General features: G+C 35.6%; 1 protein-coding gene across 11 annotated transcripts in view; it reads right to left on the reverse strand.

Moving 5' to 3' along the window:
• The window catches only part of LOC119085625 (protein lap4), a 94505-nt gene that overhangs the window by 64552 nt on the left and 16206 nt on the right, over nt 1-13747 (reverse strand). For 7 of the 11 annotated variants that reach the window (XM_037196056.1, XM_037196060.1, XM_037196051.1 and 4 more), the window contains 10 exons: nt 5993-6238; nt 5756-5923; nt 5310-5676; nt 5195-5246; nt 4776-4838; nt 2834-2946; nt 2633-2755; nt 2366-2569; nt 2186-2304; nt 1954-2123 (listed from right to left, as the gene is read on the reverse strand). In XM_037196056.1, the coding sequence (XP_037051951.1) occupies nt 1954-2123; nt 2186-2304; nt 2366-2569; nt 2633-2755; nt 2834-2946; nt 4776-4838; nt 5195-5246; nt 5310-5676; nt 5756-5923; nt 5993-6238 (1625 nt within the window). The remainder of the gene's footprint in view (nt 1-1953; nt 2124-2185; nt 2305-2365; nt 2570-2632; nt 2756-2833; nt 2947-4775; nt 4839-5194; nt 5247-5309; nt 5677-5755; nt 5924-5992; nt 6239-13747) is intronic. The other 4 variants (XM_037196058.1, XM_037196055.1, XM_037196052.1 and 1 more) reach the window with 3 other exon arrangements.

The following is a 13747-nucleotide window of genomic DNA, read 5'->3' on the forward strand; positions in this document are numbered from 1 at the left end:
AGTTAAAGTGGATTCTCTCCATCACGAACAACAGTTGTACGTACGTTCAGTAGAGTCTATTTTATAAATCCGGTGCCATGACACAGAATTGATTTAGCATCAAATCTTCAAACATTTTCCCAGAATTTCGAGGATTTGTCGTCATAGGGGCAAATCCACTAAACTTTGTCCTAGTTGAAATTGCTTTCGAATAATTTTCAATGCACGAATGTTGATGGAGTAATTGAATATATTCAGACATATTATTAGGTGTTTAACTTGCTCTATGTTAATTTCAGCATAACTCCTATCGTTAGAATGATTTGAAGAAATCTAACAGAAATGGAATTTTGATTGAGTGTACCGATTCATTGGTATGCAATATTGTTAGGTCTGCCAGGAACTTTAATAAAATAATATATCGGAATGGAATGAACAAACAATCATGTATGACTGAATCATTTCTGAGGATATTTCCACATTTCGGTGACATCAATTCAAGAAGAAATAGCAAGAGTCTCAGAGACCCGATATGTATTTACGGTCCTTAAACTGACACAAATAAAAGCATACCACTTTTATTTGGCAATGAAATGTAGCCCAGCATGAGCAGATAAAGCTCAGCGAAGGAAAAAAAAAAACAGCAAAATACACGTTCTACATAGTTTGATTACAACCTCAAAACGTATAATCATAAAAAAAGAACTCACTACACAGTCAATACGAAATAGTACGCATACGTTGTTGCCTGATAACATTTTACACGTACATTTTTCAGAAATTACGGGTTTGCCGTTGTCATAACACGGAGATTAGATTAAGCGATAAGAAACCGTCTTAAAACCCTAGCGAAATATTTATTCAAGCATTTTTATGTTATCAAAATCTGAATGTAAATCCACCAGTAATATAAAAATATACCAAACAGAAAAAGGAACCGGTGCAGAGTGAGGGAGGGAGTGAGAAAATACAAGTAGTAAAGTAAATTATGTTGGGAATGGAAATGCTTGGCTACACTTTGTAACACATTTTTTTTTGTTTGGTGTGAAATTGGAACCACGTTACTTTATTTGCTCGAAATGTGTGAATATTATACGCGATAACAGGTAGATTTGATAAGAGCTGATAAGAATGATGGTGCTGGTGTGTCTATAGAAGATATTAACATCGGCTAAAATGTTGCAACTATCAATCAATTAGTTTCACGAATTGGGACGTGACCTAGCTAGGGCTTGCAGTTTTGATTTTTTTAAATCCATCGAAGGGAAAAATGACATTTGGTGTTATCAGTATATGATAACGTCACAGACTTAATTGATACTGTTCGCAGAAATAATGCAGCTGTGGCTTATTCGTAACAATTTCATTGTTTCTGCATAATGAATGGGTAAATTTGGTCTGAATCCGACGCCACAAATGTTACGCAACAGGTGCACACCATGATGAGAATCTACAGACTGCCTTGGTGGATACGTCAAAAATTTCTATGAAAATATGAAATGACAAGTACCCGGCAAGTTATAATTAACTGCTCTTCGGAACTCTCGCTCTGATTATAACCGTCTATACTAACAACTTTTTGTCCCTGATCTATCTATCAAACAAATTTTTTAATTTCCGAATTTTTGCGCGATTTTTAATGATTGATTTGGGTGGAGAGCACCAGTCTCTGAACAACTGAACATGTACCAGTAGTCGGACAGCTATTATTCTTTCATTAATAAAGTTTGTTATGAATGAAAGAACAATAGCTGCCCGACTACTGGTGCATATCCGCAGACCTGTGTCACCTCACCACCCTAATTTTTCATTAATTTAATTTTCATTGTTTCTGTATGTACAGTACAGCGACTAAGTTGTCATTGCATATCTAAATCAATGATCAAAGTGTACATTTATAGATGTAGTGATTGGGTAGGTCAGAATTTACAACAAACTAATCCGACTTCATGTTCTACACTACGCTTTACTTACCGGATTCAACGGCATGATCATCTTTTTCCGCATCTTCTGGAATGATATTTTCCACTGATTTCAGGTTCATTTCCTGTTGCTTTAAGGCATTTGATATTATTAAATTGGCTGCTTTATCCGTGAGTAGACCCTGCTGAACACGTTTGTTTTTCAGATGATGCGGCGTGTCTCTGTCGAAACGATAAATAAAATGAAAATCGGCAACTCATCGAAACCATTCATTTCCCATTACCTTCTGTGTAGCTTAAGTGGCTCTTTCTTCGAATGGTCGTCATCTTCCGAGCCAATAGGCTCTTCTTCTTTTTCAAGTTCTTTTTCGAACAAAAATTCCACTTTCCGCTCGCTTAAATCCTTCAAAAGAATATTACGCATTAGTTTACAATATTGCCGAAATGGACATCGTTTCACTTACATCTGGATCAAGGTTTACATTATGCTCATCGTTATTATCGACATTTTGTGCATTGAAAATTGGTTCCTGTGACACGCTAGCCGAATGATGAATGTTATGTGAGCTGGACGTCGAAATGATCGAATGATCATGCTGCGCTTCTGCTATATTTTCCATTGTAGTTGAATCGATGACAGTTTTGGCCGATGACGGTTTTGAAGATGACTGTGAAATGAAATGTTAGATTTAACAAAACGTTGTCAACGGACTCGGTGCATTTGTATGTACCTCTTCTGATAAGGTGTCCAAATTGCCGGATTCATCTTTGGCGCCCTTTTCTTTGGCAAACAGTTTATGCGCTTTCAATTTCAGCTCTTTCGGATGTGGTGTATTTTGACGAACAAATGGTGTCTGCAAGCAAATAAAGGTCATGTCAATTCAATGCGGCTGAATTCGAATTTTGGTCTTTCTTTAAAGTTGAATACTAACAAAACTTACATCTTTATCGGTTCCCGAATCTTCGGAGAATTTGACGGAATGTGTTCGGGAATTCTCTTTTTCTTCGAAATTTTCGTAGTCGCTGCTGTTATCGTCTTGAATTGCTGTAAAAAGAAATACTTTGTCAGGTCGACTACCTTTGGGTTGAGTGAAAACAAAGGCAACTATTTAGCCCATGCGTCATTCTAAGATCCCTGTGCGAACGGGTTGAAATGTGAAATGGTCGTCGCAAGAAAAATTGAAAGATTATTAAGTTAGTTTTCTCGAAGGGCTTAAGGTTTGCTTGAATTAAAAAAGTAATTGGGTCGTCCCGCAAGGAATCTTAACGGTAAAGACATTCATTCGTGGACTTTACTTTCAATATTTGGAAGGAGGTTTTGAAGACACATTTACTGGTTGGATTGCTAATGTTATAAAACGTTTAAACGATCGATTTACGACAAGAAATATCGATCCTCTTGAACAAAAGTCTCCATAAAGATAGCGATGGCACTACAAGTTACGTATAGATATGGAAACCTAAAGTTGTGATAGCAATGTTGTTGTTGAGATACTATACACCAATTAATAATTATTGTTAAACACAATCTTCAATCGCTGTTGTTTTTCCCTTTTTTAATGAAATTTTAAACCGGAAAAACTTGTCGAAGTAAACAGACTGGAATGCTTGAGGCCTTGAAGAAATAACCCATTTCTACACAATCTACTAGGGGTGGTATTTTAGGTATATGAATCGTATACTCCACCTACTCCTTCTATGCCATCGATAAAAAAAATCGATATCCTCACACTGAACGAACTTCAGCAACGAACAGCTACGGTCTGGTCTTATTAACCACGGACCATAGGGATCAAGGATGAACACCCACAATCATGAAATTCTTTAGTTCTTCAGTGCGAGGAATAATTCAACAGATTTTTAGAATTCATTTCGCATTTCTAAGCATCGTGACCCAAACAACGTGATACAAAAATTAATTTCCCAAAAGCCCGTTTATGATTGGTGAATCTACAATCTAGATTCTATCGTCATACATGCTGCTTCTACATGCATCGTCACAGGCAAATTTTCAACTCGTAACCAGTCGAAGATCGACGCTTTAAAAACATGTACATGTGCGCAAACGTCCAAATTTTAGTACTTTTAAAGTGAATGAATTGAACTACACTCCGACACAATTTGTTTGAGGTAGACGCACAATGTATGAGGTATTGGTTGCATCTGGCTGTCTCAGGACAACTTTATTCGGAAATTTACTTGTTTTGTCTTCTGTCAGCGTGTGGTTGTGACAGAAGATGCACCCAAAACTTAGATGTTGCTATAAAATGAGTAAAAAGGTGCACAAGGTGCGGCATGGGAAAGACCTCTCGGAAGAGTAAACAGCAAAAGTACCACAATAGTTGTAGCACCATGGGCGGTATATTGATACTGATAAATTTGTTAAACAGACTATCAGCAGTGCAGAAGCAAACACTGTCAATCACCTTGCAAATACTTTTGAAAGCGAAAGTGTTTAACGATAAATTGCTCGACAACAACCACAAAAATATGGAATGAACTCCGGTTGCAGCTCTGTCTTTGAGGTCTCTGTCAGGACGAAGTATAAAATTTTGAGCCAAATAGTACCGAAAATAACGGAAGTTCTTTACAAACTGAATGTCTATGCTGCACACGAACCGTTTGTTAAAGGTTTAAACGAAACCACGGTTAAATTAGACATGTCACGCAATGAAGAATAAATCAAACTAAATTGAAATATCAAAATGCTTTGCCACACGTTAATCTCATGCAAAAATTATGCTAATTTTGGTTAAGAATAAATCACACTAGGCCACGCAGGTCGATTAGATCAGTTATGGTTTTCGGTTTGTTCTTAGTTGATACATCTTAGCAGTACAGTACAATGTAAAAGAATTTTTTTTTTACTCAAACCTTTCGACATGGACAATTCAAAGTCTGTTGAACTGAATCTTTGGTCGGTACGGTAGAGTATTCCTGGAATGTAGTTGATATGAGTGCCTTTGCAATTAACCAAATTCTGAATGGATCGGAAGTGATAAATTGTTTTTTTTAGAAACACTAAGCTGTGCATGTCACGTCGGCAAATGGGACAATAGCCCAAATTGATGTTGAAAGTGAGAGATGAGAATTCTCTCACATTGCTATTCGAAAAACGCCGAAAAAGGCCCGTGAATTGTCCGACCGTGTTTATTTAGCATTACGGAGAAACATTAAACATTTGGCATGAAGGTGCTCGTTCCTGTCTCTTATGACAAGTTTTATTGAACGAGTCAGTAGGTGAAAATAAAAATGAACTCGTCACAATCGCTGCAAGCCTGTTGTGCATTTACCTGGACTGGTAGGCTGATATTCCAGTTGAGGTAGAAGGAAACATGTCAGCACCTAAACAAAAATGTAACCGTTAGAGTACTGCCATTTTACCATTAATTCAGAAAATGGCTTTACCTGTTCACCGGTTCTATCATCCACTTCCGGCTGAAACATTAACAAAGGTTGGGCTTGATTTTCTGCCAACCAAACAGCCTTCAATTGCAGATTAACTAGAGAATAGGGTAGATTATGTAACTGGTTGCCACTAACGTCCAACACATGCAACGACAAGCAATTGCCCAATTCGGAAGGAAGCTTCTTCAGTTTGTTATCTCTTAAGCTAAGTACGCCCAATGAAGAACATGAACCAATTTCGATGGGAATATCTTCCAGAGCATTTCTATCTACATTTAAATTATTTAACTTTGTCATACGTCCAATAGAGTCCGGAAGTTTGGTCAAAAAGTTTTCGGTTAAAATAAGCTCTTGCATATTCTCACACCTAAAAACAAAATTTATTCGAAAAGTGAATTGACTGGATGCCACTTGGCTAATTCAATTTCATAAAAATGAACACTTACATTCCGAGTGATTCGTTAAGGTTTTCCAATCGATTTTGATCTAACTTCAATATGGTCAATTTGTGCAATTTCGATATACCATACGGTAATGATTCCAGTGCATTTTGCGATAAATGTAGGTCAGTCAAATTTTCCAATCCGCCAATTTCTTCCGGTAATTCTTCCAATCTAAAATGATTCAAATTATCGGCCATTAACGTTCCAGCCATTCAATGCGTTTAATTAACCGCAACGAACCGATTTTCCGATACGTCCAAACACATCAAATTAGTCAGCTGACCGATTTCTGGCGGCAAACGTTGCAATTGATTGTGGTCCAGCCAAAGTTCTTGTAATGATGGCAAATTACCGAGATGAGACGGAAGTACTTCGATTTCATTGTCGCCTAAATCAAGTCGTTCCAATTTCGTTAGCTTGCTAATGGATGCCGGTAAACTGCGCAGCAAATTTTCACGTAGCTCTAACGATTCCAGTTGAATTAAACTGTAAACAAATGAAACGCAGGAACAAATAAGAGTATGGTAAACAGAATGTGAAGGAAATAATAATAATTTTCGACTTTATAGAGGATGAAACCTATACCGATTTCCTGCAAGAGCCAATTAGTTTTCACACTGTGAACCCACAGCAGTGTTGCACACTTCAAATGGTGTCACAGGGGACTTATCAATAATATATTCTTGATGGTTGGTTTCCTCATGACAATACAAAATGATATCCTTTGTCCGTTGATAGCTGCTATTATATTTATGTCATATGCTTTCGTCAGAGGTCACCGTAATGACTGAACGTTGCATTACTAAAGCTTTTATTTTTCTCGGAATGTTTTTTCTTTTCACGTGAAAGACTCATTTTTCAAACTTTTAGTTTGTTCACAATTTACCACTTAAGACAAAGCATTTTTGTATGTAAATTTCTACCATGTCAGTGGCGAAGCGGATCGTCGCAAATGCATGTTTTCATTTTCTGTTTCTATCTTTTGTCCTTAATATCCATTTTTATTTCCAGAAAATTGAAATCTGTTTCAACTGTTGATTTACATTGAATGGGGTACATTAATGTTGCTGTAGCTGTTTATTAACAACTGAGAACTGACTGTGAAATGAAAACTCACGAGTGGTGAGATAGAAAAATGTTGCATTTTCATGAACATAACAACGTAAAGACGAACGGAATTAAACAAAAAGAAATAATTTTTTTTTTTCGTTGAAGAAAAAACAACGGAAATTGTACGTAAACATTTCGGTGTGTTGAGAAAAAAAAACACCGAAGCTGTAATAAGCGATTCTGACCTTGTCAAGTTCAAGATACAATCATTGGCTGTGTATCTCTATTGCGAAAAGAAAAAATAATTCGATTTTATTTCAGAAAACGAGCTCGATGAAATTATTTACGTGAAAGAAAAATACTGAAAACCCGGTAGGGGAGATTCGTCAAGGAAAGTAACATTATAAATGAACAGCATTTTATCAGATCGTCTAAGAGGATATTAATTACCAAACAAATTGATTCGATCCAACGTTGACGAGAAAATTTTGAAATAACGTCAGTTTACGTTGTGTGTAGTTATAGTTTACTAAACTGAAAATTGAATTAAAAACGGTGATGAAGAAATTGTCTATATACAAATGTGTGTATCGGTTACGTTGCGGAAATTGTGTTCTAGGAATTATAGGTTTACACATCGCGAGGAGCATATACATTCGATGTTTGAAAAATTTGAAGTCGAAGCCATGGACAACAATCACTGTTAACCAGACAAAATTTTCGCTGAGCTACGCATTAATTACATTTTATACATGGTATCATTAACCAAAACAAGTTTATCTTCCGCTGATGAAACAAAATGATTTCTGTTACCAAAAGCATGTAGAATCATTTCGCCATTTAGTACAACATATTCGGCGCTAAGGTTGATTTAATTATGTAAAACAATTTTGAAAGACTCTTTGTTCTATGATTTCTTTTCTAAACATGCCGTTACGTCACCATAAGTGATTTTGCCTATATTCAGCTATATTCGACTGAAATATTACATGGCCTCTTCATTTTTCGTTTCTTTTTCGTACTAGTAGGTGGGTTGAAGAACAAACAATTTGTTGTTAATTCTTCTTGCCTTTTTTCGAGTACAAATGTTATTGCCACCGCACTTTAAAAAGCCATGAATTTTAAATGGAAGATTTGGTTGCGATACATTTAAAAAAAAATTAGGCAAATAGTTTTCGTCTAAAGCCAATTTAAATTAATTGTACAGAGGATTGGGTACGGAGAATGTAGCTTCGAAAAAGGTCGAAAAGAAATTCAAATTAATCATCGTGGATGCTGCAAAAGAGTGGTACAGCTAGCATGAATACGCATCACTACTCAAACGAAAAATGAAAATAGCTTAAAAACACGAATTTCGAATTCTTTATCTTCATCTTTACAATGGATTCATGTTCGTGTGTTCTTTCACTTGCTTTATGGTGTTGTTGAATGCCGCTAATTCCATTGCCAAATCGCTATATATATGTTAACCACAGTGCTCTACGAGAGACAACAATATCGTATTAATTGACTCATTTTAGTCAACTCAGCGTATTGGAATGCAACACCAGGTCTTCATTCTTCTACGCAAACACTGCATACAAACAAGAAAGGAGAAGAAAAAAAAACCGAGCCATAACGTGTTTACCTCTAGAAAATATATCAACTGAAGTGAATCGTTTCTGATACATTTACTGAAGGCGATTCAGTATATAAAAGTCTCATCAATGACTCTATTTTTAATACACAGGAGGTAACGACATTTCAACAAATTATGTTCGTCGCTCGCAAAATACACAAGAAAATGTCATAATTATTGTAACTCGAGAAGACGAGCAGTGGTGAACACAAATCACAAGAACTAAACAGAAACACGATGAAGATATTATATTTGCACCGCAGCATTATGTAGCTCGATTGATGCCACCAATACTGTTGAAATTAGATATAGTGCCGGTACAAAAAAAAACTACAGCTACCGCAGTTTGTCATCACAAGTTCAAACATTTAAAAGATTTTCAAATGGTTTTCCTCGCTGATAAAATGCATAATGTCATGTTGCCTTGCCCACAAAATGTATTTCTATTCCAATTAAAATTTCCACCAATTAGAGTTCTAAACGAGTAATACCCAAGACGACTTTCATGATACGATTTCATCAAATTATTCCACATTTGTACACCGAACCCGAACATCATCCCATGTCACGTTGAGTTTGCAAAGCATTTTTCGACGCTGTCATGCACACGAAACGTTTTTATGGAAATTAGTCTGAGGTATGATGAACCTAGGATTGTTTTACGAGTAATATGAAAGTTTTTTGTCGAGCACTTTTTTGACTTAAACAAAAGATTTAAGAATGAGATGTTCAACAAAAATGTTGTGGAATTGCTTTTTGTACTAAATTGCAAGGAAAATTGGGCTAAAGTATTACAAATACTAACTTAGTGGAGAGAATAAAGACCATTTGGTTCAGATAAATATTAACTTTCAGAAAAGCTACGCCTTTGCATTGTTGGTCTAGCTTATCCATCTCAAGATCTAGGTTGACTGATAACGAAAATGCTCCGTTGGAAAGGTATGCTGTAGGTAATAAAGTTAAGTTTCATAATACAAATTTTGTAACGATATTTGTTACACAAAGTCCGCGAAATGAAGCTAGCAATAAGTTCGAGGAAAATTTTACAAAATTCTGTGTGATTAGAGTCAGGGCCTATTTTTTGGAAAATTGATTGCTAAATCTGCTGAAATGTGTAAAAAGTAAATGTTTAAGCAAATTTTGGATAAGCAATATTCATCAAATTTAGCAAATCAATTTTTCACAAATAGGCCCTGATAGAGGTCATATTACAGTAAATACTTTCCAGTCAGCTATTTGATTTTTTTAATGTGCAAATAAGCCCAGTGGAACAAAATTGCACGATTTCAACGCTGAATGCTTTAATAGGATTCGGTTTGCCAATCATCAGATGAGCGCATTGCATTCCGCTAACATTTATCTAACATCAAAAACATGATTCGTCATCAACGAAAGGCTTTACAACAAAAGAAAAATTGGTGAAGTCAACAAACCGAGAATTTTAATTGAAATATCATTTTATTACAACAGAAATTGATGTTGAGCTGAGCAGCACAGAAAAAAGTGCTAACAATGCGGAAACGCGTTTCTTTATGAAATTAATTTTCCAAGAAGCAAAAAAATGGCGAGAGAAAAAAGTTAGCTCAAAACTTCAGTGTCGACTTTTAGTCCCGTACGAATTACAGCTGGCTTTAAGGATTAATCGGTATTTTACAACACATGTAATTCGGAGAGGGAAATCTGTGGATGTAGCTGCCGAATTATACGAATAACTTCGGAGATATGGTCATTATAGACTGTTTTTCATACGTATAGGATCGCATCTACGTATCGACTGGAAAGCCGTTATGAAATTAGAAAATCCCTGATCGAAATCGTAAAGAAATTGAAATACATTTTGTGTTACTATCTCCTCTGTATTAAAGATTTTAATGATTTTGACGAGCGAAAGGAATCAAGTTTTTCAAAATTGGTTAAATGGATCGTCAACCAGAGCCCTTAGAGTAAAACGAGCTACTCTGCCGTAGAATATTAGATGCCGCTCCTTCCATATAACCCAAATGAACGTGATTATGTTTTCATAAATGTTTTTCCGTGGTAAATGAATCTAGATAACAAACTGCAACACGCAGATTTACTGGAGTTGTGTTTCAATATTCAGGTGTACATAAAGTATGATGTACTTCGTACAGTGCGAAATTTCTACGACGTACACTTGTGATAGGTTTAACTTTAGAATGTATATAAATCTCGCTATACAAGCGTTTCGTACGGGGCTAACAGCGATCTGCTACGTTTTCAACTGGTTTTTTCTTCGTTTTCAGATAAATAAACAAACAAACTTTAACAGAAACAAGTGCAATGTATTTTTAAATTCAATACCGGTACGTTTATAATTTGCTGCTTTTATTCATATTTGGTAAATCATATAGGTGTCATGTCTTAAGCATACATATACGCTGTGTTTGCAGTTCATTAAAAAAAACTTAATGAAATCTATATTTGATTGTCATGCTTTGACATGATGAATGGCATGAATTACATGCTAATTAAGTTTAGTTATTGCTACAAAGAACATTTTGTAACAAACAACAGCCAACAAATGAAATTAGTATGTACGTACGAGTCGGATTTTTGATCACAATCGAAATATTTGCAATAATTATGTGGAGGTCATTAGTACGTCATCTACAAAAAAAAAAGATTTTGATTCATTCTGAACTAAATTACCCTGAATCTTTCGCATCAACACTTGTCGGATAAACTGGAGTCTTTAATGAACAATCAAACGACCACAGGCTGTATCTCATTAGATCAACGGTATGTGAACGAAATGTTTGATTACATTTTTCCAACGCCAAAGTAATAACATTTTTCCAACATTCATCCACATACATATCAAAACATACTTGCAATGTAATTTTGAAAACTTTAATTGAATGCTTTGGCTATTTCATTCAGTTTGCAATATGAAAACAACATAGGGAAGAATTCGGAATATATTCCGAAATACATGGGTGGAACTCATAACCGTTCTACCTATGACCCAAATTGTTTATATTTTCATAGATATTTCGCAAGAGAAATAAAATAGACTGAGAGTCCATGTGCACATATCAGTCCCTAAGCGTTCCGATATGCTTAGTTGGCAGGCGTTGTAGATCAACCAAATCGGTACGAAAATGAAGGAGTGCCTCCCACTGACAGAAAAGAGTTAAACATTTCTACTGCAGCGGGAAACTGAGAATCTAAGTAATCTGAAATACCTGACACAGCTGTAGGCCTCACACAAAAAGTACAGCTGTGGAACAAAATGTAGCTTAACTGTAGACAAAGCTACAGTTTTTTAAAGGAGAGTTTAAATTTTGATCATCATGTGACACGCATACATTCTGACACGAACTATGTTCCTTTACGATGTAAATTGGCTGAGAAACATACTAGGGCTACTTTCACTTAACGGTAAGGGACTCCTATCGCTCAAAGACAAACGTTTTGATTTTACTCTCTTAGGTGCAGAAGAAACGATGCATTGATGTGTCGATATTTCGAATTAATCCAAAACAGCGTCACAATATTGGTCGAGAAACGACAACAATCTCAATTAAAATGCAGCATAGGATTCGAAACCTCGCAGGGAATCATTATACATCTAGGCTCTCCGCCAATAAACCAAAATGCGAATATACTATACATGAGTCCACTTTGTCAGGAGTACACGTTTTCCATGTCATTTTTCCAGATTCTAAAATTAAACATTTTCAATTTTGCAAACTCCTTCCGAAATGAAAATGCAAAATTTAATGTCGACAATATGTATCAGTTGGGTTGAGATTCTTTTGCAAAAATGGAAATATTTTTTCGTTCGTTTTTCATAGACTACACTACACTACATTTGTACACTCATTCTGTATACACAGACCCCACGCACATGAAGTAGAACCTGTGGAACTCAACAGAAATATTTTCAATTTAATTTCAGCAACTGCATCTGAAATATATTTAACTAACTTGGAAAAGAAAGTTCGCCTATTTGGAGGATTGAAAATTGGCTGCAAAAACAATTTTCCATAGACGCTTTCATTAAGAAGTTTTGCGAAAAAGTTTCACAAAAACATTTCTGCTTCGTCAATTGTTCTTCCTTTTTCTCTTCTTTATGCTGAAGCGCGTGTATATATATCGGTTAATTAGATGTGGATGCAATCAGAAGAAGGTAAATCTTTCGGTGAATACGAGCTTTTTAGGCTAAAATTTGTTCATCAGACCGAGGCTATAAAGACAATGTTCGCCTTAAAACTACCAAAACATCACATTGACACAATCAACCTCCTATAAAAGTATCGAGTAGAAAATTCCTGTAATTTTCATTGCGTAAACACACTGTCTGCGCACATCAAAGTGATGGAAACGTGCAATAGTTATTTGTTAACCAAGGGGAGAAAATAGGAAACTTCACCAAGCGCAATTCGCTCAAGGTGGAATTTCCTATTTCTTCCCGAGGTGAACGCAACATTTTTTATGAAAAATCCGCATCTTTGACCACTTTGAAGAAACTAAAATAAATAGCGTGAGTTAGTATACTACAGCCAGTTTAGGTGAGAAAATGATCATTTTCTCACTCAATATGGCTGAGCCCACCATAGTATAGTAGAAAATGAATATTTTTTCACAAAAATGGCGCCTATCGTCATTCTGAGAACAAAACGCTATTTTCACAACGCTTCATAGTGGCAAAATAACGATATTCGCATCGCTAACATGAAAACATAATTAAAGGACTGACATGCATATTGCAATTTTTATCGCCACTCTTTCCAATGATTACAAATTTTACAAATTTAGAAAATTGAAACTGACGCGAACGTTTGTCACTGTGTATGCTGCAATCATATTTTCCCTATAATTTAATCGCAGGAACTGTTATGTCATTTACGATTAAGTGGTGTATCGTTTATCAATTGTTCTGATTTGAGTTGAATATGATTTAAAACTGTTTGCTTCTTAACAACGTTTAATTGAGGTGTAAATGTAAGGGCAATTTAGTAATGATGATGCGTTGGAATGAAGTCCTTTCATTACTCAATTAACTCCAATTTCTTAGTTCAATAATTTGAGTTTTAGTCAAAAAGTGTTCTCTGTGACCGTTCTTACTATTATTGCCTAGTTCAGGAGACCTTCTACATACAGAAGATCAAGTATTTGGTCCTGATACTCTAATTTTTGAGGTCATTTGTTAGAAACCGATTTGGTCTTTTAATGTCAACTGTCATTAAAAACGAGTTTTACCAAAAAGGTCAGGTGAGGTAGTTTTAGGAGAAAAAAAAAAGTGGAATTGAACCCGCTTTCATTCAAACCTGTCATGTTAGCTATCAGCTAACCTTAAACTT

Source organism: Bradysia coprophila, chromosome X, assembly GCF_014529535.1.
Source record: "Bradysia coprophila strain Holo2 chromosome X, BU_Bcop_v1, whole genome shotgun sequence".
NCBI lineage: Eukaryota > Metazoa > Arthropoda > Insecta > Diptera > Sciaridae > Bradysia > Bradysia coprophila.